A 27230-nucleotide genomic window follows, 5' to 3' on the forward strand; every position below is an offset into this window, starting at 1 on the left:
AAGACTCACAGAACTGAGTGGACTTTGCTTTGAGATGGATGGCCAAAGACTGTGAAAGAGCTATTTGAGAATGATTTGGCAAAATATCACAGTTCAACACAAAGTTTTCCAAATAGGAGACAAAGTCACCCTAATCAGTAAGAGAGATTATCTACCACTCCCAAGTGATACAGAAGAAGACAAATGAAAGTGAAGCCGTAGTGGTAAGCTCTCCAGCTACAGTCAAAGATGAGGCTGGATTTATTAGCTGAAAATATCTGAGGCCTCTTGCAGTTAGTATATATCTAGACATTCCTTAGAGGAGATGTGACCCAGCAAGCACGAATCAGTAACCCAAATGCAGAGGAATGCAGAATGGGTAGGACCAGTGGCTAAAAAGATCATCGACCTTCAGGAAGAGACATTTTTTAAATAGGCCCCCTTCCCTTACACTAATATCATGTAACTGTTGTACTTTTATCTGAACCCAAGATTAACTGTTTAGTCACTCTTCTCGGTAAGATGGACTCTAAAAGTTAATATTAAATTTCTTGAATAGGTGAACCATCTGGTTGCAATTTTGTTTTCGGTTCCCTGTTATGCAATTGGCACCCAAATAAGAACTGTCTCCAAATGTGAGTAGGCTGAGTCAGTCATAAACACTCAAAAAAAAAAAAAAAAAAAAAGTTTTGTTTTGTATTACTATTCCAAGATTAGTTAGAAGATGAAATATTTAATGAAATGGCCCTTTTTTAAAGGGCACGTTTCTTTACCATGATGTGTTTAACCTAGAGTAGTGGTCAGCAAACTTTTCCTGTAAAGGGCCAGATAGTAAATATTTTTGGCTTTGGAGATCCTGGTTGGCTCAGTTGGTTAAGCGTCTGCCTTCCGCTCAGGTTGTGATTCTGGAGTCCCAGGGTGGAGTCCCATATCGGGCTCCCTGCTCAGTGGGGAGTCTGCTTCACCCTCTACCCCTCACCCTGCTCTCTTTCATATGTGCTCTCCAACTCTCTCTCTCTCAAATAAATAAAATCTTCAAAAATATATTTTTGGCTTTACAGCCACAAATGGTCTCTGTTGCCTATTTGTCATTGCTTTTTTTTTTTTTTTCTGTAATCCTTTAAAAATGTGTTTCCTGTATCTTTCACCATATTTTCATAATTTGTGATAGTGGCTAAAGTTTGTAGACTGGTATTAAGCAATGATCTAAAATCAAGTTTCTGGTTGTAGATTTATTGCCAGTGACCAAAAAAAAAGAAAAAAATATAAACATGATTTCAATGGATTTATAAGAAAATGAATATGATTTCTTACTGCAGGCATTTTGGCACATTCATAGAAGATACTCTAATAAATATGGGACTTGGGTAAAACCCATCATACCCTGAATGTTTGCTATCCAGAAATAAAGAGCATAGTTTTAAATTTCAAGTTACTTATTCAAGACATCTTTTGTTTCTAAATAGGCTAATTATTAGAGTAGTTTCATCTTTTAATATGTAAGTTGGTGATCTATTTTTCAAAGCTTCAGTATAATCTGTTTTCTCATTTAACCCATTAGCTACCTCCTTTTACAGTTTTGCTGCTGTAAGCAACATTCTTGCTTTCAGTGCCTCATTTTACAGTCACATTATAGTTTGTGCCTCTGATTTGGAGCTAAACTCTGGCTTTTCACTGTTTCTGTCCCAAGGCCATCCTTCCAGACCCCAGCTGGTGGCCTTTAGGCCCAAGAAGCCATCATTGGGATCACTGTGGAACAAACATCCTAATGCTCCTAATAAAAGGCTGAGTCGTTGGATATCATGCTACGGATTTTAGAGTTATAATTTGCCTCCCTCACATGGTGTTTCTAAAAAAGGTAGATAGGGTCCCACATTTAAGGACTTGAGCTTTTATTTCTTCTCTTTGTATTTGTCATAACATACTGTCAAAAAAATCTATAAATCTTGCATTCAGAGCCTTTGTTCTGTTTGTCTAAACAGTGCTTCATCCAGCTGGCAGGCCGTTTGAGCAGAAGGGTGCCTGATGAAAACCCATTTACTTTGTGGTCCCACTGGATCTCTCAAACTTGTCGACAGTACTTGGAAGGGTTAAGACCTTCTAAAATTTGTTCTACCAGGATAAATTTCAAGGAGAACACAGAAAATAAAGCAGCATGTGCAGTTTTTAATTAATACTGCTTAAGAATCCAAATAAAAGAGAATCATTTTACTCAGTAAAAAGGTGATTAGGTTTTATTAGCATTTCTTGTTTTGAATAATTAAGGCTTTTTTTTTTTTAAAGATTTTATTTATTAATTTGACAGAGAGAAATCACAAGTAGACGGAGAGGCAGCCAGAGAGAGAGAGAGAGAGGGAAGCAGGCTCTCCGCTCACAGAGAGCCCGATGTGGGACTCGATCTCAGGACTCTGAGATCATGACCTGAGCCGAAGGCAGCGGCTCAACCCACTGAGCCACCCAGGCGCCCCAAGGCTTTTTATCTTACAGTTCTCTCTACAGATATTTGGATTCTGTAAAAATGAAACTATTTTTTTAAAAGATTTTATTTATTTATTTGACACAGAGATCACAAGTAGAGAGGCGGGCAGAAAGAGAGAGGGAAGCAGGCTCCTCGCTGAGCAGAGACAAGATGTGGAGCTCAATCTCAGAACCCTGAGATCATAACCCAAGCCAGAGGCCGAGGCTTAACCCACTCAGCCACCCAGGCACTCCTGAGACTCTATTTTTTAAACAGTGATGGTTTCTTAAGTAGAATACTTTTATTTAGTTATCACAATATTCCTGGTAGAAATTTTATTTTCTCCTAAGCAGGGTCCAGTCTGTTGTTAATATCATTGGGTCAGCTAGAAGAAAGAGAAATTTAATACAAGTGGTATAAAGAGAAAGCAGTGGCATATGATTTCTTAAAAAGTCTCTGAAATTCAACAATTCACTTCTTGTATCAGGAACCAAACAGAAAATTGATCTATTTTCCTACATTTATGTCTTATGATGTATTTCAGTCTCTTTACATTTTAGAGTTTTGAGCTGTAGATAAGATCGTGTAATCTGTATAATCCTTTTTAAAAAATATATATATATATATGGGGGGATGCCTGGGTGGCTCAGTGGGTTAAGCCGCTGCCTTCGGCTCAGGTCATGATCTCAGGGTCCTGGGATCGAGTCCCACATCGGGCTCTCTGCTCAGCAGGGAGCCTGCTTCCCTCTCTTTCTCTCTGCCTGCCTTTCCATCTACTTGTGATTTCTCTGTCAAATAAATAAATAAAATCTTAAAAAAAAAATAGGGTAGCTAGGGAGTGCTACTCTGTTTTAAAAAAAAATATATATATATATATATGGGTATTAGCTTGTATGTGTAGATCTGGAGTCTGAGTAAGCTCATGAGTGAGAGGGGCGTGTGTTCCTTTCTCACTGACCCATTCTTCCAGAGTCTTTAGGTCAGCTGTCATGTCGGTTCTTTCCTGCTTTGTTCTTCGGAGTCGATGACTGGTGACTGACTGGCTGCTGGAAGAGACACTTGAACAGATGAATACTGGGGCCCTCCTGTCCTCGCCTTCCCCCGTAGCAGCTGCATTCTGCCCTTTCTGTGGCCTTGCAAGGAAAGGAGGGAGAGAGGGTGGGGGTGTGCGTGTGTGCGCGCGCACCCGTGTGTGCGGCGATCTCTGTCAGTATGCATTACAAGGTTTCTCGAGCACATGGAATGAGATCTTTCCCAAGAAATTCTGTCAAGGCAGGCATACACTGGAGATGGGTTGCTCTGCTTAGTCTTAGATCTGTGATTGTTTCTTGGGGTAAGAAGAAATTTAACTCATGGGACATAGCTGTGTTCCACCTCTCTATTTACCTGTTCTTTCTTTTTGAACTCTTGCAGGCAGCAGTACCTGTCCAAAGATCACTGTTGTTCCACCTTATTTGAAAAGAAGCACGACCCCACAGGTTGATCAGAATGTATCTAACGAAGAGGCTCAGGGAATAAATGGAAAAACGCCCGCGAAACACTCAGCTGCAAGTCCAAAGCCACAAGGTAGGTTTTGGTGTTTGTTTTCTTTTTGTTTGTTTGTTTTTAATCAGGTTGGGTGTTTTGTTTTTGATGAAAGCTACCCAGAAAAATGATAATGACCAAAAAAAGGGTTTTAAGCTTTAAATGGGAGATATTGGGTGGATTTTTTTTTTTAACCCAGGGAAAAAAATCAGTCTCAGGCAGAGTTGGGTATAAAACACCATATATGTTTTTTCTGATATGATTCTTTTCTCATTGCAGAAATTTACATGTCCCCTTAAGGGGGACATGTTATGCCTGACTTAGTACTTACTATTTGCATAATAAATGTGTGACAAATGAATGACTACTGTCAGAAAGTCAGTGTGACTTGCTCAACGTCAGAGGATCTGTGAAACAGATAACTGTAAAACTGTTTAATATACTTAGTAAGAATGTGATTTTATACTATTCAGGAACTAGGGCTTGAAAATGCTTTTTTTTTTTTTTTTTTTTTTTTTAAAGATTTTATTTATTTATTTGACAGAGAGAAATCACAAGTAGGCAGAGAGGCAGGCAGAGAGAGAGGAGGAAGCAGGCTCCCTGCTGAGCAGAGAGCCCGATGCAGGACTCGATCCCAGGACCCTGAGATCATGACCTGAGCTGAAGGCAGCGGCTTAACCACTGAGCCACCCAGGCGCCCGAAAATGCTTCTTAATAAAGTCATCCACAGATACTAAAATAAACGGCTCCTCCATTCAAGAATTGAGCAGTTAATAAGGGGGAAAACAACTATGATGGTAGAATCTTTGACTTTTGTTCAGGGACCATTTCCTTTTAGCAATAAATTTCTCGTGAATGGGGTATTAGCTTTGAGGAGCACAAAACTGCAATTTTGATGACAGAGAGCAAGGCTTTGGAAACATTAACACAAAGCTGAGCCCTACTGTGATTTAATGTGTAGTTTCTTCCCAATAGATTTTTATTTGTACCAAATGATGAACATTCAGCCAAGAAACAATACTGGGCATTTTCAGAATTACTACACTCTGGAAAAAATAAATTTCTATTTGATTTATGTGGTATTCACTTTTTGGTCTCTTTTTTGTTCTTTGAAAGAGAAGTTGTTACAGAGGCACCTGGGTGGCTCAGTTGGTTAAGTAACTGCCTTCTGCCTCAGGTCATCATCCCAGGGTTCTGGGATCGAGCCCTGTGTCAGGCTCCTTGCTCCGTGGGGAATCTGCTTCTCCCTCACCCTCTCCCTCTGCCTGCTACTCTGCCTGCTTGTGCTCTTTCTCTCTCTGTCAAATAAATAAATAAAATTTTTTAAAAAGTTGTTACAGAGAACACATCATAAAGAACAAGTGTTACTCTTCAAAGTTCTTAAGTTTTTAGGATTTCTGAAAAAGTCTTAAAGGTGTTTAAAAAAGGGGGGCTTAAAATAGAATCTGACAGATTGTGGGACATTTTTCTTTTTGTTCTCACTACTAGCTATATTTATGGTAGTATGGGGGTAAGGCTATCAAGTGAAGTCAAATAATTGGTGATTCAAATGAATGACTCATTCATGAGTTCATAACCTTTTCTTTTGACCATATTCCTCCCTATGTAAATGATATGAATATGAACATAGAAGTTTTTGTGATCATGATTTAAGCTATTTTATTTGCAAAATACAGGATTCCATCTTGCTTATTAGACCTGAGCTGACAAAGATCAAATGAAGTAAGAATATGAAAAACAAATATAATTCAGTTTTATGTAATTGTCCAGATCACAAACAGGAATTTCATTATTTATAAAGCCTTTTTTGGGAAGATGTTTTACTTCCTTGTGCTTCATAGTCCATTATAGCCCATTGAGATAAATTACACCAGTGTCCTTCTGAGTTGCTATGTGCCAAAATAATCGTATTCCTTAGGGAGATAACACATGATCTTGATTTTTGCTGTTTGGAATTATATTAAAGTCAACATACTGATATTTTAATACATTTATACTTCCTTTTCTGAATATGGATTAATTCATATAATTTTAGGGGCACCTGGGTGGCTCAGTGGGTTAAGCCTCTGCCTTCGGCTCAGGTCATGATCCTGGGGTCTTGGGATCGAGCCTCACATTGGGCTCTCTGCTCAGCAGGGAGCCTGCTTCTCCCCTCTCTCTGCCTGCCTCTCTGCCTGCTTGTGATCTCTGTCTGTCAAATAAATAAATAAAATCTTTTTAAAAAATACATATAATTTTACAAAACTATAAGGACTATTTCCAGGTATTAAATAAATCATTTAGAGAACATTGTACTTTTTGAAAGTACTCTCATTCATTGTTTGGTTCTTCCCTAGTTCCCCAGCTAAAATTTTAACCCCACTGTCACCTTTGACATTTCATATTTCCTCACACTTACTTAATTTTTTTCTCACTCGCTATCATTTAACCTACTCTTTATGGCACTCCTCCTTCTTAGTTTCTTTCTGCCTTTGTACTGCAATCCCATGTTGCATTGCAGGCCTTCAGTAATCCTTGTTGAATGACTCCCTGATCCATTGCCATGTTTCCTCTACTTTGTTTCTACTATTCTTTGTTTAAAACTTGGAAGAATGTGTACTATATAGAGAGAAACATTCGGGAAATGAGGCTACACCTTGGTATTGTCAGATCAGCTGCCAAACCAATTGGGCACTACTTACTTATGGGCCAAATAAAAGAGTTTCCCCACCCTCTAGTGGAGAGAAGCTTGCTTTTAATTCTCCAAACCCTTAAGAATATTTGGGTGACTGAGGCAAAGAAAGGAAGGGATTATTAATGGGGACTTCCTCTACAGATCCAGGGATTATCCCACTGACACCTTATTCTCACTGTGTGGCAAGTCCCTTACAAATTTATGAATGGTGAGCCTAGTGAGGCTTCAAGATCCATTATGTAACTTTAAGGTTCTTACTTTATTTATTTTTTAAATTTTTAAATTTTTATTTATTGAGAGAGAGAACAGATAGAGAGAGCACAAGCAGGAAGGAGAGGGAGCCCAATGCGGGGCTCGATTCTCAGGACCCTGAGATCATGACCTGAGGTGAAGGTAAGCACTTAACCAATGAGCCACCCGGGTGCCCCTAATTGAAGATTCTTATTTTAGATAAGTGTTTATTATATTATTTTAGATAAGTATTCTCAACTGGAGATGATTTTGCAGCTCTCCTACCCCCACCCCATGGCCTGCACTTGATACTGTCCAGAGACTTTTTTTTGCTGGACACCACGTGTGGCAGTTTCTGATGGCAGCTAGTGGGGAAAGGCTGGGAATGCTGTTCAACATTGTACAGTGCACAGGCCAGCCCCCCTAAAACAAAGAATTATCTGGCCTGATATGTCAGTAGTTTGAGAAACTCTGATCTGGATCCTCAAAAGAGCTCATAATTAAATCTTTTTTTTTTTTTTTTTCCTCCCATGGAATGCTAATAGTATCAGAGCTACCATTTATTTTAGTGATATTTAAAGGAGAGACAGTATTGAATACCTTTATTAGTGGTGATTATGTAGTAATGTGTCTGGAACAACATTAGGTTTTTATTTTTATGTTTACTAATAAGTAAGTTATAAGGATATAGTATATAGCTCGGTGACTATAGTTAATAATACTGTGATGTATATTTGAAAATCACTGAGAAGAAATCCTAAAAGTTTTCATCACGTGAAAAAATTGACTGTGTGGTGGATGTTAGACTTCAGTGATCATTTCACAATATATACAAATACTGAATCATATTATACACCTGTAATTCATATAATGTTGTACATCAATTTTATCAATTAAAAAATACCAACAAGTATTTTTGAACAATCACAGTTTTAAAACAATGAAAGAGCTGAATTTTAGATGAGATAAGCTTCTATTTGAATCTAAGTAAGAGTCTGTTGCTTTTGAAATGGATTCCTTTAATAGTTAGGGCTTGTTTTGCCTCAGCCTCAGAAAATACCCTAAAGCCGTGGAAAACAATGGTTTATTCACTTCATATCAATCCTACCCTTCAAACAAATAAATTACTGAGCAACTTCCAACATAAGTCTTTCTTCTTGTTCACCACTTTCTATATCGGCCTATTTCCTGCCATGCTAGACATAAACTCAAAATAACTTCTTTAGCAATTAAAGCTAATAGTTCTTTTTCTCTCAGGAGCTTTGATCCACAGCATTCTCCATAGTTGTTTATTTTGTAGAGCTCATATATCATCTCTCATCAGTCATTAAAGCTTAGTGTTTAAAAAAGTTTCATGAACTTCAAAAACCACATTATTGTTTGAATAATTTAAATGTGAGGTACTCAAACCTATTTCATTTGCTTCTAATGTAAAGCATCCTATGTGTAATGTTCCGTTTTTAAAGTATAATATGTTATAAATTTATAATGTATTAAAAATAGCCATCTATGTAGGGCACCTGGCTGGCTTAGTTGATAGAACATGGAACTCTTGATTTCAGGTTCAAGTCCCACCTTGGGCGTAGAGTTTATGTAAAAATAAGATGGCCAGCTCTTGTTTTCCATAGTAAGTAAAATGAGACTAATCAAAATCCACTGGCAATCCCCAAACTTAAGCTGGCAGTTCATTTTTTTCATGCTCGGTAATTATCTCAGATGATTAGAAATTTTTAAATTGTTTTGTTCTATTTACGGTCTGTAACGTTGGCTGCAATAGGGCCCATTTTCCTTACAGTCAACTAGATATCTCAAAGTTAGCATGTCCACAACCGGACTACCGATTTCTCAAAAAATTGCGTTAGGTGTTGTGTCCGTTGATGACAGTTCATCCTTCCAGTGGTTCGGGCCAAAGGTCTCCAGAGTCATCCTTGGCTCCTCTCTCTCTCATACCTCACATTTATTCTATCAGGAAGCCTACCTTTAAAGCATACTGGAATCCTACCTTCTTCTAAGTACCATTATTTTACCTGAATTTCTGCACTAGTCTCCTGACCCTGTTTCTGCCCCATTTCCACCCTGTTTCCTGACGTTCTCAACAAAGCAGCCAGAGAGACACAGTTGGTTAGAAGTCCTGTCATGTTACTCCTCTGCACAGAACTCCAGTGTCTTCTCATTTCACATAAGTCACTCTCCTTACAACGGGCCACCAGCTTTTGCATTGCCAAGTTACCAGACCCTCCCTCTGACCTCTGTACCTTCTCTTGCCTGCTTGCTGCTTTGGCTTCAGTCACATTGGCTTCCATTTCCTCTAGCTTGGTCTCTGCGGGATGGAAATACTCTTCCCAAAATGACTCGCTCAACTTCAAGTCTTCTTCAGATTTGCACTTTTCCAAGAGGTGCACTTCAGTACCCTACTTCATATATGCTGCAATCTGCCCTGCTCCCCATTTCCCCTTCAACTTGTTCTGGCATTAGCCCTCCCCCCTTTTTTCTTAGCTCTCACCACCTTCTCCTAAATGGTTTACTTACTCGCTTTTTTGTTTCTTATCTTTCCTTTTGTTCATTGATAAGATCAAATACATAGAATTTAATAGTTATTCATTAAATACTGAATTCACGAAAAAGTGAAAATTTAACAAAACCCTGTAATAGATATGTAAGAATTTCTGTAGGATATGTATTTTGTAAATGTCAAGTTCTTAATGGTTCTGTTAATTTAAATTCCCTCTCGAAATACATGAGATATCATATTGATGAGGGAGCACAAGGCTGGCTGAAGACAAAGCAAAAGCTGGCGCCTTGGGTGGCTCAGTTGGTTAAGCAGCTGCCTTCGGCTCAGGTCATGATCCCAGCGTCCTGGGATCGAGTCCCACATCGGGCTCCTTGCTCAGCAGGGAGCCTGCTTCTCCCTCTGCCTCTGCCTGCCATTCTGTCTGCCTGTGTTCGCTCTCTCCCCCTCTCTCTCTCTGATAAATAAATAAAATCTTTAAAAAAAAAAAAAAAAAAAAACTGCCCCCTAACCCCCCCCCCCCCCATCCGCTTCCCCTCTGTCAGTTGTGTAGCATCCCTCAGGCAGCCCTGACTGCCAAGAACAATAAGCAAACAGTTAACTTGCAGAGTTCACAATCCTGCTTACAAATGTCCTAAATCTCACTAACAAAGAGGATTGATAGCAGGATTGTGACACCCCACCAAAAAGTCTCCCAACTGTCTTAATGTTAATGGCTGGTCTAAAGACAACATTGATCCAGCCGCTAGGGCAAGGCCTCCGGCAGGCCTGGAACATCCTGGCACCTTGTAGGCCCTATTTAGCATATGAAAACTCCACTGACACCTCCCTTCCCCTCACCTTCCCCCAACCGCAGGGTACAGAACCTGCCATCCCTCACAGCCGGGGGCAGCCGCAGCTCTTCCTGCCCATGGGTCCTGTCCCGTGCTTTAATAAACCACCATTTTGCACCAAAGATGTCTCAAGAATTCTTTCTTGGTCATCGGCTCCGGACCTCAGCCCACCGAACCTCACCTAGGTTCTAGAACTTCATCAATATTGCTTGATATCCTCACTGACTCTTGGTATTGATTTAAAATTTCGGGTTAACCTGATGGGGCTGAAGTAGAATCCAATTTAGATTTAATTTTCATTTCCCTGATCATCAGTAAGGTTGAACACTGCTTTTCCTATTTCCATCCATTAGGCTGCAGAGGGAAGAAGTAGTAGGTTGAGTTTAAGACAGATTCAATGGAGGTGCTGCTAGAACACCTAGAAGATGTCCAGGGAGCATTTGGAAATGTTGACCTCCATAGGGTCAACGATCAGAAATGTTGAGAAAGGGGGCAAGGGAGGGGAAGACGAGAGTATTTTCACTCACCAGTTATGTTTTTGACTAAAGCACACATTATTTCCCCCTAAGGCAGTGTTTATGACACTGTAGCCATTCATGTGTCATCTAGAAATTTGTGTCATATACATGTAATATTTGTGTTCTTTTATTTAAAATGTGCATATTTATTTTCCATTTGGGTTGTCTCCCTTGATGAGATGCCTCCTCTGTGCTTCTAAAATAACAGTACCCGGTGGCCACTTTTTTTTTTTTTTCCCCAGGTGGCCACTTTTATCAGCCTCATTAAACTGTCTCCTCACTAGACTATGAACTCTTTGATGACATTTTTTTCCTTCACATATTCCACAGATTTGCCAAACACTGTGTATGTGGTTACTGTGAATATATTTGTGATCAAAATAAACTTGTTTCTTACCCTCACAGAACTCCAGCCTTGTGGAAGAGAAAGCTTTACATCTGTACTATACTTAATATTTTATTTCTGGTTTCTTTAATACTAGTTATGACTACTTAATCATAATAATATATTGTAAGCACTTTGGAGACAAAGTACACAATGCTATGAAACAGTTTAGGTAGGCGTAATTGAGATGGGAGAAGTTAGTGGAGTTATCTCTGAGAAACTGACAACATATTATTTGAGTTTTCTAAGCATCTAACAGTGTCTGATATGTAGTAAATAATGTTCACTGAGTAAACTCTAGATGGATGAATTAAAATAATTTTATAACAATTTTTGTAATAATTTTTATAGAATTATAGAGAAAGAGAACACATTCACTTCCTTTTTTGAATATTCTAATTAGGAATGTTGAAATTATTCCTAATATTAAAACTGCTTGTGTGTGTGTGGTGGGGAGGGGTAATATTGTCATAGTTTGTTATTTTGATATAATTCTACACAGGAAATTTTTCCTTAAAATTAACAAATACCATGCTTATATAAGTCCCTTCTTTCTCAATGGATACTATATTTAACCATCCCCCCTGAGCATTTCTTGGAAAATAACACCATTTCCATAAAAAGAAGCATGTCTTTTTTTTTAATTGGGATTTTCTTCTTGTGTTGAAAGGGAATGAGGTGAATTAATTGTCATACCTGTAGCATATTTTTTTTTCTTTCTTTGTAAGAATTGATAGCTCACATAGAAATGATGACATCTAGGCCAGTGAGCATCAGGCAACTGTCAACCGAGTTTATAGAAGAAATAAGAGGACTGAAAACCAGGGTAACCAGCTGGGGGAAAATGGGGCATGTAAGTAGAAGGAGACATGATTCCCTACCCTTCCTTGGGAAGTGAGAACAAGGATTTAAAAAAAGAATAACAAGGAATTTATTTGATTTGTTAGAACCTGTTGTAGATAAATGCATACAAATTATATAATCCTTTACCCAGAATGTTAATCTAAGAGGAAAATTACATTGGTTTTCAAAATTGAAGTAATTCCTGTACTGATGAAGCAGGCACTTAGGGTGTATTTTCTCCTCTACAGAATTCCTCATCTGTTAGAGATATTCCATAGACTTTAATATTTCAGGAAATGATCTGTTAACTGAGGGAAGGACTTACTACTAAGCAAATAATTTGTGGTAGTAATGCAAGCCAACTATTAACGTAGTAGACAATAATAACAGAACTCCTATAACCCCCTATTGCTGGTTTTATACTTGGGAGCATTGCTGACAGAGGAAGGAACTAGAGTCTGGGTACCAGTCATAAAATCAGATCAGTCTTTTTCCTCTAGGGCAAGCATTTAACCATTCTGAACCTTAATAGACCTAAGAGGTAAAAAATGCTACCTATCTCAAAGTACTGTAAAGTGAAAATTTTCATCGAAGATCAAATGAGGTCAGGAGCTTTTGTTAAATGGGAAGATGCTATAGTAATTACTGTTGTTTGATATTGTTTTATTGACTTTTAGGTCTAATTTACTAGCTCTGGATTCTATTATATTAGTTACTACTCTATATTTAGAAACTGTTTCATAACAAGCAGTGTATCCCTAGGAATTAGTTTCAAAGTTAGTACTTTCTTTTCTCTGTTTAGATAAATAACTGCCATGTTATCTCTAATAGACGGTGGAAGTTCACAGCAATATGTAGATGGCTAGATGTTTAATAAAGCCATATTTAAAGTGACTTAAAATTAAAAGATCCGCTTGAATCTTGGAGATGGGATTTATAGAGGTCACAGCAAATGTCCTAGATAGCGATCCCTTGGTTAAAATTCAGTACAAATTTGACCCCTTTACAAAAATTTGATAATGCTGAAGATTTTTCCACCCAGGCCATCAGTTTCATTTGTTATGGAATACGTATCCATGAAATACTGAATTCTTTTAATCCTTCTTCTACAGTGCCTCCAAAGCCATTGCATCTGCAGAATTCACCTTCGTCCAATATACACCAAACCCCCAGGCATAAAGCTTTATCTAGTGAGAAACCAAGGATGGAGGAAGTTAAACCTGCCTCTGCTTCTTGTGTCTCAAAAGAAAAACCCAGTAAGGTATCAGATCTCATCAGTCGCTTTGAAGGAGGCAGGTAAGAGCTAATTCACAATGGGAACAAGAGGAGGGGAGAAGAAAGCTGGGCTGTGTGTGTGTGTGTGTGTGTGTGTGTGTGTGTGTGTGTGTGTGTGTTTTAAGATGATAGAGAAATAGATTTTCTAAATTATAAGAATTTTATTCTACTAGGTTTGGGAGGCCTTTAGAAAGAGTAAATTTTAAAAATACTTAACCTTGCCCTAGTATGAACTGTCATTTACTATATATTCCCTGTGTGCAGCAGGGTCTCTGCCGCCAGCTTTTTCATCACATTGTGTGTGGTATAGATCAGTTGATAATGTGCTCTCATTTCCTTTGTATCTGCCTATGTCACGTTGTGTTATGCCTTGGGGTCATGCCATGGGTAGCTAGATGTCTGGGTTGGGAAAACAGGAGGTTGTCTCTCCTTGTTTCTCACTGTGCATGTTTGTGACTATAATTTCTGCTGGTCTGTGCCATCTCTGTGGCCTTCTTTCTGACCTACTTTTTATTTAACATGAGTCTTCAGTATCCATTCAGCTCCCATACCCCAATCCCCACTCCCTCGTACCCTACTAGGTTTTGTGAGGAGACATTGCCAATAGCAAAATAAGTTTCGGTTTTATATTTATTAGATACAATTTTATATTCTTTAGTCCTAATGTTTCAAAAAAGGTAAAATATGAATTTCTCACTTAAAGATAAAAATAAACTCCCATAAGTTGTTTTTCTCCTTTATGACTTAAATTGCCTTTTCTTAGAATTCCCATAGCTGACATAAATAGAATTTTTAAAAATTTTTAATCAGAATGATTTTAATTTACCTGTCACCAGAAGTCTGTATTTAATTAAACAATGTATATAAACTCCCTTTCATCCTTGAAGCCAAATATTTCCATTCATCGCAGTGTAATATTTGGGTATGGTTTCCTGCTAGGTGATTACATTATTTATTTGCAGGATTTATTGTTATTTACATAGTAGATCATAGCTTGGAAATACTTCAGAAATCTTCTGAAAATTGTGACCAAGTACAAAACTGCAGTGTCCTTCATTTAAAATGAGACTATATTTAGAAACAAGTTCTTAAGAAGAAAAGTAGTTCAGAAGCCTGTCTTCATTTTCATTCCCAATCAATTGTGGGAACTTGAGTCATAATTAAGCTTCAACATCTCTCCCTCTAAAGTAGGAATTTTAATACCTTTGCTAACTTAAATTATAGTAATCTTTACCAGAATGATTTTTTTAAAAGATTTTATTTATTTATTTGACCAAGATCACAAGTAGCGAGGCAGGCAGAGAGAGGGGGGAAGCAGGCTTTCCACTGAGCAGAGACCCCGATACAGGACTCAATCCCAGGACCCTGAGACCATGATCCCAGCCAAAGGCAGAGGCTTTAACGCACTGAGCCACCCAGGTGCCCCTACCAGAATGATTTAATTCCACTTTCAATTTTTTTTTCCCCTCAGGGCAACTTGATTCAGTAGCGAAGAGTCACCTTTCATATTTGCAGTTCTCGGGGCCATGTCCAATGACTGCATAATATCTGGGAGGGCTGGAGCCCTAAGCCTTGTCTATAGTGCATACCAGATTTGGGGGCAGGTGTGGGAAGCCCTTAAGCCAATACTTAAGTCAGTATTGACTTAAGTCAGTTGAGCCTTCTGGTTCTCACCATTTTGGTAACCCACTGTTTGCATTCCTCCCCATACACAAAATGTACAGTTTTTCTGCCTATTAGTACCAGTTTTCTTTTACTCTTTCAGACCTCACAGATTCAAAGTCTTTTTTGGATGCAGAGTTTGAAGGTTGTTATCTAAGGAGTGGTGTGTTGTAACCTAGACATTTTAAGCAAGCTTATTCTAAGTGTAGATAGGATGTAATGTGAGTATTTAGGCAAATCTGGTGAAGTAGCAGTCTACTGCCAATATGAAAAATGATTATACGCTCTTAGTGAGGCATTACTGGTAGGAACTGACCCCTAAAAGTGTGTGAATGGGTTAGTAGTGTTGCACTGGGTCTCTAGGACTTGAATGGGAAGTTGTATTTCCTTTTGAGTGATGTCCGTATGCCTATGGTATGTGTAGCTTTCAAGTTTTACCCCAGTTGTTACAGTTTAAAGTCGCATTTTGGGGAATGGGAATTCAGCAGACTGAATTACTGCCATAAACTGACAGGAAGAGTGGGGTCATAGGTTACCAACTATTAGACAACACTATGAATCAGACGGTATATCAGAATTTTGCTCTTTGCAGTAATGCAAGTAACACTATTAAGATGAGTGATTTGGAGCACCTGAATTTTATTTATTTACTTATTTATGTATGTAAGTATTACTACGGTCCCACGCTTCCTTTCTTCCTCTCTTCCTCCTCCTTCCTTCCTTCCTTTCTCTGTCTTTCTTTTTTTTCTTTCCTAGTGTAAGAGAAACTAGCCTTTTTAACCCATGAAAAGATTTCAAGATTTTAGAAAGAAATAACATCTTGCACAAAACTGAACACTGGTTTTTCCTGAGGACACTTCAAGGCCATCTGTTTTTCCCCTTGGTCTGGGATCCACAAAACAGCAGGAATATATGTATAGGTACAACCACTGATTTTAGTGACCTCTCACCACCTTATCTCTACCCCACCTCAGTGTTCATGTCCCCTGGAAATCACTTATTACAGGAAATTCCTACCTTTTTTTTTTTTTTTTTTTTTTTTTTTAAGATTTTATATGTCAGAGAGAGAGCACAAGCAGGGGGGAGTGGCAGGCAGAGCAGGTAGAGGGAGAAGCAGGCTTCCCACTGAGCAAGGAGCCCAAAGCAGGACTTGATCCGAGGACCTGCGATCATGACCTGAGCCGAAGGCAGCCACCTAACTGACTGAACCAACAGGCATCCCAAATTCCTACTTTTCATCCAAAACAGTCCTTTCCAAAAATCCTAAGCAAGCCTAAAGTTGGTTCAGAGGATCTGCTGAGGAACTTTCTGTTGGGTCTCTGGACCCTGATGTGGGCAAGGAGAGGAAGACCGTGCCATTCAAATCACGAAGTACTGCTTGAGAAGTCGTCTAGGCCAAGGAGTTTACTCCCCTAGAAGGCACCCATTAACAGTGGAGTATGTGACACACACTTACATTGACAACCACCAACTTTTATATATATGGCATTTTTCCTGCCAAATTTTTCCTTCCCTTCCTGTGGTGCTGAGCTTACCATGTCTTTTATTAACATTCTTGCCATCTGTGGCATCTCTGTTCCAGTCTCCGTTCCAGATCAGCAGTGTCTAGGAGGAGTAGAATGTGAAGGGAGAAGGTAACACACATCTGAGCACTGTCCATGGGCTGTGCTGCTGGGTCCTCTAGCCTATAACCTCTCCCTGCACTGGGGAAGGTCTGGCCTGGACTTTCTTCCCGCGTTCTGTGTGCAGGCGACTCACCTGCTCCTTGTTCCCTCCTGCATGTTCCTAGTGTATTACAATGTGGGGTTAAGACCATGGATTTAGAGTCAGACTTCCAGGTCAGACTGTAGCTGTATCATTTCTTAGCTGTGTGACATCACCTTATCATGCAAGTTTCTAAGTTTCAATTTCTCTATTTTGGGGTCCTGTTTTACAATTATTATGAGATTGAAGCAAATAATGTAAAGCATACCATGCATTTTCTGGCACTTAATAAATGCTATCTGCTGTTGTTGAATGACTGCCACCATTACAGTTACTCTTACCAATTATTGATCCCTGACCACTTTCCAGATGCCTAGCACTGTGCTACGAAGTGGGGAGAAAGCAGAGAACAAGATAGGCGTGCTCTGCTCCCTGACAGAGTGTTAGTCTGTATTCGTCTTGTCTCCTTATTAGGTCATAGGAATCTCTCCAAGATTGCAGCCCCAGAGATTTATGTTTTTCCTCCCCTGCAATCCTAGATTAAAATGTTATGCAAACATTTACATAGGGACATTGTAATATATTGGCAGTTAGGTTCTATTGTACTATCAGGGTTATATATATAATATCAAGTAATAACAAGGTTTTTAAGAAAAACTAAACGAGATGTGAGTTTATAGCAGAGTGCACTTACAATAGATAGAATAATCCAAGAAAGCCTCTTGGAGGTGAACATGTGAGCAGAATCCTGCATAATAAGAAGGAGTCAGCCACCCCGATGTCTTGGTGAAGGTCATCCTGGGCAGAGAGAAGAGCAGCTGCAGAGACCCTTAGATGCACACATTGGCTTGCTGGGAGTGTGGGAACAGCAGAGACAGGACTGGCAAGAGATGGTGAGTGAGGACAAAAAGAACTGAATGGGGCTAGGGCAAGTGGGGGCTCATGTGTACAGACTCCTAGGCCAGGGGCAAGAGGCCAGATTTAACTTCTAAGTGTACAGGGTGCCCTGGGAGAGTTTGACCTCTACGGCTGACCTGGAGAAACTGGGTTGGAGAGGATGGAGACTGGAGGCAGGCAGGTCAGTTAGGTTATGGCAGCAGGGCTAACAACATTTCTGAGACTGTGTTCTGCTTCGTAAACAGAAGGAACTTTTGATTTCTAACCTGTTCCTAAATTGGGATCTGAAGATAACTTTTAATATGTACAAAAGTAAAAATCTTGGCAAAAGATGGCTTTCACTATAAATACTTCTCACATTTCAGTCCTTACTGATGTGCCGTATTGACAAACAGCGCAAGGAAATGTTCCAGACCCTATTGCAAATGTTCGGTCTTCCCATCTTTACTTGGATGTTTACTTAAGTGTCTGTAGCATCCCAAGAGACTGCGAACTATGCCCGACTATTCCAATTCACGTTTCTAAAACCATCAGAGGAAAAGTCTTCACTAAATATCTCCTTTCCATTGGAATAAGCTGGTCTTTCTTCTAGAACTTTTCCATGCCAGTGTTCACATGCTTCTCTTGTATTTTATCTTTCAGCACATTATCAAATTACAGTGATTTGAAGAAAGATTCTGGTGTGAACCTGAATGTTCCTAGGACCCCAGGAAGGCATGGACTGGCAACCACCCCTCAGCAAAAGCTCCTCTCCCAGCACCCACCACTGAAGCTAGAAAATGACACTGATCCAACTCAGGGTGTACAGACTGGTGTGGCTAATGGTGTGATAGCTGCACAAAACCAGATAGAATGGGAGGAGGATAAAGCGGCCACTCTTAGCCCAGAAACTCCAGTTCAAGCTCTGGAACCCTTGCTTGCTGTGAGCCTAGTGAACGGAGAAGGAGAGGAGGAAGCGACCACAGGCCCTGCATCCCCCACAGCAAAGGATGATGATGGAAATGCTGCTGACAGTAGCTGTAGGACTCCCAGGGTCAGCCAGGTACTCCCCCTGGAAGAAGGAAGGGCAGACACGGAAGCCCAGGTGCAAGAGCGGGAAGATGGAGAAAGCCCTCTGGAATCGGACCAGCTGGACCCCCACCCCGAGATGAAGGTAACGCATGGGACCGGGTCATAAGTAGAGGAAGCACCAACTGCGCTATTGGTTCTAAAACTGGGGCACCTGGGTGGCTCAGTGGGTTAAGCCGCTGCCTTCAGCTCAGGTCATGATCTCAGAGTCTTGGGATCGAGCCCCGCATCGGGCTCTCTGCTCAGCAGGGAGCCTGCTTCCTCCTCTCTCTCTGCCTGCCTCTCTGCCTGCTTGTGATCTCTCTCTGTCAAATAAATAAATAAATAAAATCTTTAAAAAATAAAAAAAATAAAACTCTACTTACTAGCACCGTGAGATGTATGAGTCAGATCACCCGCACCACCAGTTAAACAATTTTTAAGCATTAGCTGCTAATGAATGTTACCCCTACTCTATAAGGAAATATTTTGCTTTTTCTGGTGTCATTTCTGTTGGTCTTTCTATTATGATTTCAAGAGTCAAAACATTTGGAAGACATCAATATAGGAAAACCACAAGCTTGTTGTTTTTACTTAGAGAGGAAGAAAATGTTCTTTGTTGCTCTAGATGTAAGGGCTAGATCCCTAATATTTATGGACTAAGCAAGAGGAAATGGTGTAATTTTCGCTTTTCACACATTTCTAGTCTAGACCTGAAAAAGTAACTTGTACTAGCACGCGTTTCATTTAAGGACACAAATATGGGAGTGCTCACAAATTACTCAACAGATTGTAACCGTAACTCTTTCCAGGCTTCTAATTGTTTCTGTCATTTAAAAAAAAATTTCTAATTAGTATAGTTTTAAAGCAGTCAACTTAATCTTGGATTTAAAAGCCTCTTTAAAGATCATCTTAGGAGCCACCTAAGCGGCTCTGTCAGTTAAGCATCTGGGCTCAGGTCATAGTCCCAGGGTCCTGGGATCAAGCCCTGCATTGGGAATTGTTACTCAGCAGGAAGCCTGCTTCTCCCTCTCCCACTCCCCCTGCTTATGTTCCCTCTCTCTCTGTCAAATAAATAAATAAAATCTTAAAATATATATATATCATCTTAGTTAAGCAATTCATTTATAGAAGTAGGGACAATTCCAGAAAGCCAAAGTGATTTTTCAGGTCACAAAAGCTTGGACCCTTGTGCCCTGACTGACAGGCCAATATTTGATACAAAAATATCACAAACTTAAGTGCCTAAACACAGGATGTATCGATGAATACAGCATCACGAATAATGTACTAGAGAGAGGGGAAGCTCTGGCAAACTAGAACTTTCGATCCTTTCCAAAGAGGGCTGCAGTTCAGTGAAACTCATTCAATGGCATATCTGTCTGTGTGCAGAATCTAAGCTTAATAGCTGATTTGCTGGTGAGATACGTTCCTAATTCACCTGGGCTATAGGGAAACTTTGATACAATTCTAGGAAAAAGACCATTGCATTTGTATTCTTTATGTCAATAAGATGCTTTGGAAGAATTAATAAATACAACTTTTACAAAATACCTGGAATTTCTCAGATCAAAGGTGCAATATAAGCATCATCATACAGTTCACTGGAAGACAAAGTTGTTTATGTGTCTGAGGACCAAAAACAAAACACACACACACACACACACACAAAAGTTCCCATTGCTCAGTTTCTCTTTTTAATTATAAATAACAGTCTGTGTAGGAGAGTTGAAATTTAAAATTTGGCAATTATAGGAAAATCTGTCAATGACAAATCCAAGTTCTAAATTTATTTAGGATTTTTTATGGTGCTGGCATTAACAAAGGGAGAAATTCAAAAGGACTGGTACTAAAATATCAGAGTAAAAAGCAGTTTATGTATTTACAACTTTAACTAAAATGAAATCCATGTTAGGGGACAGCTTTTACTAACCCTGAAAAAGGTCCCAAATAGACAAAAAGATAGGGATTTATTTTCTTCTAGTTAGTGAATAAATTTTAAGTGCTGACTGTCAGGCAGGGAACCTTTAAATAAGGAAATGGGTGGAAGAAAAGTGAGTCATACTTGGTAACGTTATCTGAAGCATTAAAGAGACAGAGCCCTGCAAAGTGAATCTCTTCACTACATCTTGTGGTGGTGCTGCTGTGCTTGAACCATGGTGAATAGAAGAGGAGGTTAGAATCAAGAAGCTCCAGACTCCTTTAATAGTTGGGATGATGCCACCAGCAAGTGCTTATATAGCAGTAAGAACTATTCTTATTAATATTTTCATTGGTCATGCCTTTGGTTACTGGGTAGTACTTTTTATCCCCTGACCTATATTATTATCTGTACATTCTCATAGATGAGTCATATTTGGTTTGGGAGAGACTTGAATAGGGGCTTTGGTGTTAAACTAGTGCAATGAAGTAGCACAGCTGGCCTTTCTCCCATATGGGAGTGAGTAGTGGACAGCACATGCTGTGTGTAAGAACAGAAGTGCAGTTCTCTCTGTAGAGCTATTGATACAAAATACCACATGTGTCTCTCCTCCGAAAGGGAGTACTGGGGGGACGCCTGGACGGCTCAGTCTGTTAAGCTCTGCCTTCGGCTCAGTCATGGTCCCGGGATCTTGGGATCAAGTCCCATGTTGGCTCCCTGCTCAATGGGGAGTCTGCTTCTCCCTTTCCTGCCTGCAGCCCCCCTGCTTATGTGCTCTCCCTCCCGCGCTCTCTCTCTCTCTTTCTCTCTCTCTGTCAAATAAAGAAATAAATCTTTTTTAAAAAATAAAGGGAGTGTTAGGATTTAATTTCTATGTGGTGATAATATTTCTCCTTTGTTGCTCTGGTGTCTGTTACATTGCCTTTGTTCAAATACGCAAATATAAATGTTAGTAATGTTAAGATGGTAAATTTTATGTCACAGTTAAAAAAGAAAAATGAAATGTTAAAAATAAGTTAGTCGTATATAGTAGAACCATTGGAACCAGGAAGTTTGGGTGCTGCTTTGGCTCACCCACTAACTAGTGGTATGACCTTAAACAAATCAAATTATTTGTGCCTTTAGTTAAAGAATATTAACTGGGTGTGATCACCTTTTCAGTGATACTGTAATAATCACGTTCTGCTGTTGTTGATGAGTATCTTCCTTTGTTAGCATAGCCGGTATTGCCAGCTGCCTCTTGAACTGTCTAATGTATCAAATCTCTTAAGATATAAAGGAATATCTGGGTTTCACTCTGCAGGCAACTGAACAAAATTACTTCGGACTTTATATAACTCAAGGTAGAGACATCTCAATAGTCTTAGCTAAGTTTAAGCCAGTATTAAATGTAATGGCTGTTTCTTAAATGCTGGCCAAGAATGGGAGAAGGAGGGATTGGGGGATGAAGGGGTAGGAGCAGAGTAGAATTGCAAAGATTGTCCAGAAAAGCAGATACACACTAAAATAGATCTTGAACAGTCATCATTAATAATGAGAACTGACTTGAAAATTGTCTCAGCTTGAGTTACTTTCACTGATATCTGATATTGTGATCAAGAATCACTTCAGTGGTGAATACAGAATATTGTTACTTTTACTTTATAAAAGATAATACCTACCTCACTGAAACTATTGTTCTTACCATACTTTAGCAAAGCTACACTTTTCCAATATTGAAACTTTTCGTAGCATCAGTAATCTCGAATACAGCCAGATGCCTCAAAGTAAGCTGATAGTTTTTTAAAAGCCTCTGAAGTAAAGGAAAATTGTGAGCACTTTGTGACACCTTTAGCTCTTACCCATAAGGTGTTATCAGTATCTTTAAATTAAAGTGAATTGTGCATTACAAGAGATTAAAAGACTGAAGTCTGCTAAGGGGGAGATGTCATTAGAAGGAAACCTTAAAACCCCTAAGCGACAGGGGACAGGAAACGGTCACATGTGCCTACATACTTGAGGGCTTCAGTACTTCAGGGGTAACAGTATTATAATCCCTGTTTGGCATGACTGACTTGGGTTATCATAAATAGCTTAACTATATTAAGAGACTCAGGTAAATGGGTCAGGACATTTTAGAATGACTTTCATTTAAGGATGGATTTTTTTTTTCTCAGATTTATGTGCTTCAGTGAGTAAGCTTCATTAGAAATGCATTAGTATGGAATGCATTCATTGATTACACCATTTATTTATTTATTTATTTATTTTTTAAGATTTTATTTATTTATTTGAGAGAGAGACAGTGAGAGAGAACATGAGCGAGGAGAAGGTCAGAGAGAGAAGCAGACTCCCCGCAGAGCTGGGAGCCCAATGCGGGACTCGATCCCAGGACTCCGGGATCATGACCTGAGCCGAAAGCAGTCGTCCAACCAACTGAGCCACCCAGGCATCCCTGATTACACCATTTAATAAACACTTCTTTTTATAGTTTTCATGAACCTTTTAATACCCAAGATCTACTTTTAACAGGTTGTAGTTGTAAATCTCCCTGTGGCTTATTACTGTTTCCTTCCTCTGTATTTCATATTGTAAGCCAAATATAAACCTTCAGATGTATGCTTTCTAAGACTAAAGTTGATAGAAATTACAAATCTGCTATTGGCAACATAATAATAAGTCTAATAATAGCAGTTTTATCAAGAATATTATAGACACCTTTTATTTTATTTTTTTTTTAAGATTTTATTTTTTTATTTGACAGAGATCACAAGTAGGCAGAGAGACAGGCGGAGAGAAAGAGGGAAGCAGGCTCCCTGCTGAGCAGAGAGCCTGATGCGGGGCTCTATCCCAGGACCCTGAGCTGAAGGCAGAGGCTTAACCCACTGAACCACCCAGATGCCCCTACAGACACCTTTTTAATTAATCCTTCATTTCACCAAAAATGAAAGAAATTATATAATAAGGTGAGGAAGTGATGAAGATAGAAATTTAATACAATTGATAGAGAATTGACAACATAAGATTTATAGAAATATTTTTTTAAAAAATTAAGTTTTTTTTCTAGTGCCTTGTTTTTTTTAATTACCATTTTACTTATATTTTGACATAAGCCTTGAGAGTTTAAAACCTTTGAACCTACTCAAAAATTAAGAAGATAATCATCTTTTAAGGAAAAGAATGACAGAATCAAATTTAGAAGTAGTGCAAATAGAAAACCAATGCTATAATCCAGGTTAACACACTTTCCTTTTTTTTTTTTTTCTTTTAACTTCACTTAATTGTGAACCTTAACACTGTTGATTTTGCAGGATATAATATAAGGTATCAGAGTTTTCTGTAACTTAAAACATAATACTAACCTTGCTTGTCTCTTCCTTATGACGGGCTACAAGTTCTTTTTTTTGTGAGGCTTTAAATATCTTTGCTCTCTTTTGAAAAATAAAGGAGGCAGCTGTTGAGATCATGTTAGACCTGAAGACAAATAAGTTACTCCCTAGCTATTTCTTCTCTTGCCAACTCAGCTTCCATTCAAAGAATGTGAAAGACAGCAGAAGCAATGGAATTATCCAGCTTCGCTAGTCGGTCTTTGTTTTTGCTGGTATTACAGGGAAAGTTCTCACTTAGAACTGAATGGTGAATTTAGAAAGTTCTTTATTTTGTGGAGGCTCCATTTAGTATAGTGGAAAGGTGTAAGAAAGTAAAATGAGAAAAAAACGAACTTCACAGAGACTGTACCTGAAAAAAACACCTGTCCCATTTGTAAATTCAGTATGTGGGGCATACTGTGCTAGGTGCTAGAACAAATGAACAGGACATACCCTACCTCCAAAGCCTCAGTCTACACAGTAAAGAGACATAAGTAAATCCCCATACTATGGTATGATCCATGCTTCGCAAACACAGATAAGGAATGACCTGTGCCTGGGAGAGGGCTGACTAGGGGTGCAGACTGCTGAAAAGCAGTTGAATTTAGCTTAAAGCAAAATGATGGGGAAGTTGCTGGGTAGTTGAGAATGGACAGGAATGTGGTGAGGTAGTGAAGAGTGGCTGTATCTAGTCAGAGACAAGTGGATAGATGTCATATTTGTGGGTGTTTCTGGCCTGATAACAAGAGGCCAGAGGGCCAGAGAATTGTGTGTAGAAGGATGGGTTTCAAAAGAAAACATAAGCTATGGATTGCAGTGGGTTTGTATGCTTAAACTGTATTGTTCCTTGCTGAAAACTGGGTTTTTTAAAATTGTGGATAAAAGTTAATAATCCTCATAGGAAAATCAAGAAAATGCAAAGAAAATACAAAGATCACCCATATTTCCATCACCCAAAGAGAGCTGCTTTAGTATTTAACATTTCAGCTTGTTTTTCTGAGCTGATTTTGGGGGGGAAACCTTTTTTTTTTTTTCAATAGCCTAGTATATGGTCATTCTGCATCCTGTTTTGTAGGATTAAACATAGGAGTTTTCCTGTGTTATTTCAAACATTCCATAAGTCTAATACTATCTGGCCTCTGACCTCTGAGGCACTTAATTAAAGCATGGAAGTGACATGATTATACATCTGTGGGTTTTAGAGAAATGAGTCAGATAAAAGGAAAACAGATGGATCAGTTGTAAGCAACTGCAGTAATCCAGGTGTGAGAGGATGAGGTCCTGGACGGATGCGGCAGTGGGTTAGGACAAGGAAGAGAGATTTCTGAGGGCCTCCTGGATGGAGGTAGGGAATGAGCCATGTTCAACTCCTAGCTTGGAGGAAGTGGCAGATGGTGTATCACCTACTGAACTACAAGAGAATAGAAGGAGCAAACGTATTTGGGAGGGCAAAAATTTAACTGGGTTTAGACATACTGAATTTGAGGCATTTGTGGACTGTCCTCATGAAGATGTCTCAGACAAAAATGAAATACTCTGGAAACGTTACAGTCAACTGGTTAAGAATGAAGACTTTAGATTTAAAAGAGATGAGTTCACACTCCAGCTTTGTCACTTACCAGTTAGGTGACCTCAGACATAGTACTTTACTGTAATTTTGGCAGATCTTGGTTTCTCACTATATTCATGAAATAGTTGAGGTGGCTGACAGGAAAGAACGTAATTGTGTTTGGAATGATGGGAGGGAGCAGAGTTGCTAATTAGGTTGAGTTTTGTACTACTGAGTTTATGGTACCTGTAGGACGTCCGTTGGAGATATTAATGAAGCAAGTGGAAATACAGATCTGGAGCTCAGGAAAGAGGATGAGAATGTAAGAGGATGTACATAAGGGTGTGATTAATTTTGCTAAAATAGAATGTGCAGGAACAGGAAGAGAAGGGCAAGGACTGAGCCGTGGAGAGCACAAACATTATCAAAAGGGGAACATACTGAGTTGTGTGAGAGGGGAAAAAAAGAGAGAACAATGTCCTGAGAACCACAGGATTTGGGGGAGGGGGGCACAGGATTATTGGTGAGCTTATAAGAATGGTCATCATTTAGAATAAGGAATCTTGAAGCCTTGGCCTTACTGGGACAGTATAGCTAACTAGCTCATAGAACCAGGGTAACCAAATTAATAAAAGCAGAACATTTACATTGCGCATATATTGTTTGCAAGGCACTGCAGAAAGTACAAAGAGGAAACAGCTGAAAAGGAGTATTGAGATAAATAACCATCATGTAAGATATCTTGAGTCAAAGGGGAAAAGAGAACTCAAAGATAAAGTCAAGGTTCAGAGCATGGCTGAGAGGGTGAATTCTTCCTTGTTAGCATAAATCAAGGAGTAGGGAGAGTCTGGAACTCAGTGAGTGAGATACTAAGACTACAGTTTAGAGGTGACTCTTAGGCTTGGTGCTGAATGTGTCCATTAGGAAAGCGCCCCCAGAGAGGCCAGTGAGATAGCCTCCAGGGGTTGAGGACAATGGAAAAGGTTAGGTCTCATGGTGACTTGTGACTAAGATTCTGAAGGCCAAGGTCAAAGGTAGTGGGTATAATCAACGGTCTCCCCAGCATTGCTGAGTGGCCTGAAACAAACAAACAAAAAAAGTGCAGTGGGAGTGAGGCAAGTGAGGTACTGCAGATCAGCAGTACCAAAAGAACAAGGAGATAATGGAGTCAAAGATGGGGTTTAACAGCATGTTGACATGAATCAGGAGGTTTGGGAAAGCAAGGTGTTTGGAGGTCACAATGCATATAAAGACATTGTTTGGCATAGGTGGGAGAGAAATCTTAAAAACAGAGCCGTTGTTGTATGATAAAACAAAACTAAAGAAAATAAAACAAAAGCAATATACCATCACCCTGGGGGTCAGGAAGACAGGCTCAAAAGCCAGACTTTCTAGGTTTGCAACCCAGCTCAGCCACTTACTTACTAGTTGTATGACCTCTAACAGATCACTTAAATCTCTCTGTACCTTAGTTTCTTCATCTGCAACGTGGAAATAATAATACCTGTCTTACACAGTCATTACAAGGCAAAAATCACTGAATCGTAAAGGATTTAGAACACTGCCTTAAAACATAATGAGAGCTGTCTGTTCAAAAAACATAAATTAAAATCCTGTTTCCTCATCTGTAAGTCAAGATGAACAGATTCATGACCTGAGATATCCCTTGATAGATCCAATGTTCAGCGTATCCTGCCAGGTGACTATCCCAACAGCTGTCGGTTCCGGGTGAAGCTGACGTGCTCCTTTGCAGGATGCACAGAAATAATTTTGCATGCCACTTCCTTTTTTAAACCCTGGTTTCCTATATTTTGTTTGTTTCTCTTGCTTGAGGACCATCGGTTATTTCCACATAGTGCACTCACTTATGTGCA

General features: G+C 39.3%; 1 protein-coding gene across 7 annotated transcripts in view; it reads left to right on the top strand.

Moving 5' to 3' along the window:
• FGD4 (FYVE, RhoGEF and PH domain containing 4) overlaps positions 1–27230 on the top strand; it is a 214691-nt gene that overhangs the window by 138981 nt on the left and 48480 nt on the right. For 5 of the 7 annotated variants that reach the window (XM_059402867.1, XM_059402868.1, XM_059402870.1 and 2 more), the window contains 3 exons: positions 3851–4003; positions 13067–13250; positions 18135–18645. In XM_059402867.1, the coding sequence (XP_059258850.1) occupies positions 3851–4003; positions 13067–13250; positions 18135–18645 (848 nt within the window). Of the gene's footprint in view, positions 1–3648; positions 3771–3850; positions 4004–13066; positions 13251–18134; positions 18646–20646; positions 20784–27230 lie in introns of those variants that run through there. The other 2 variants (XM_059402869.1, XM_059402874.1) reach the window with 2 other exon arrangements.

This window comes from Mustela nigripes, chromosome 6, assembly GCF_022355385.1.
Source record: "Mustela nigripes isolate SB6536 chromosome 6, MUSNIG.SB6536, whole genome shotgun sequence".
NCBI classification, from domain to species: domain Eukaryota; kingdom Metazoa; phylum Chordata; class Mammalia; order Carnivora; family Mustelidae; genus Mustela; species Mustela nigripes.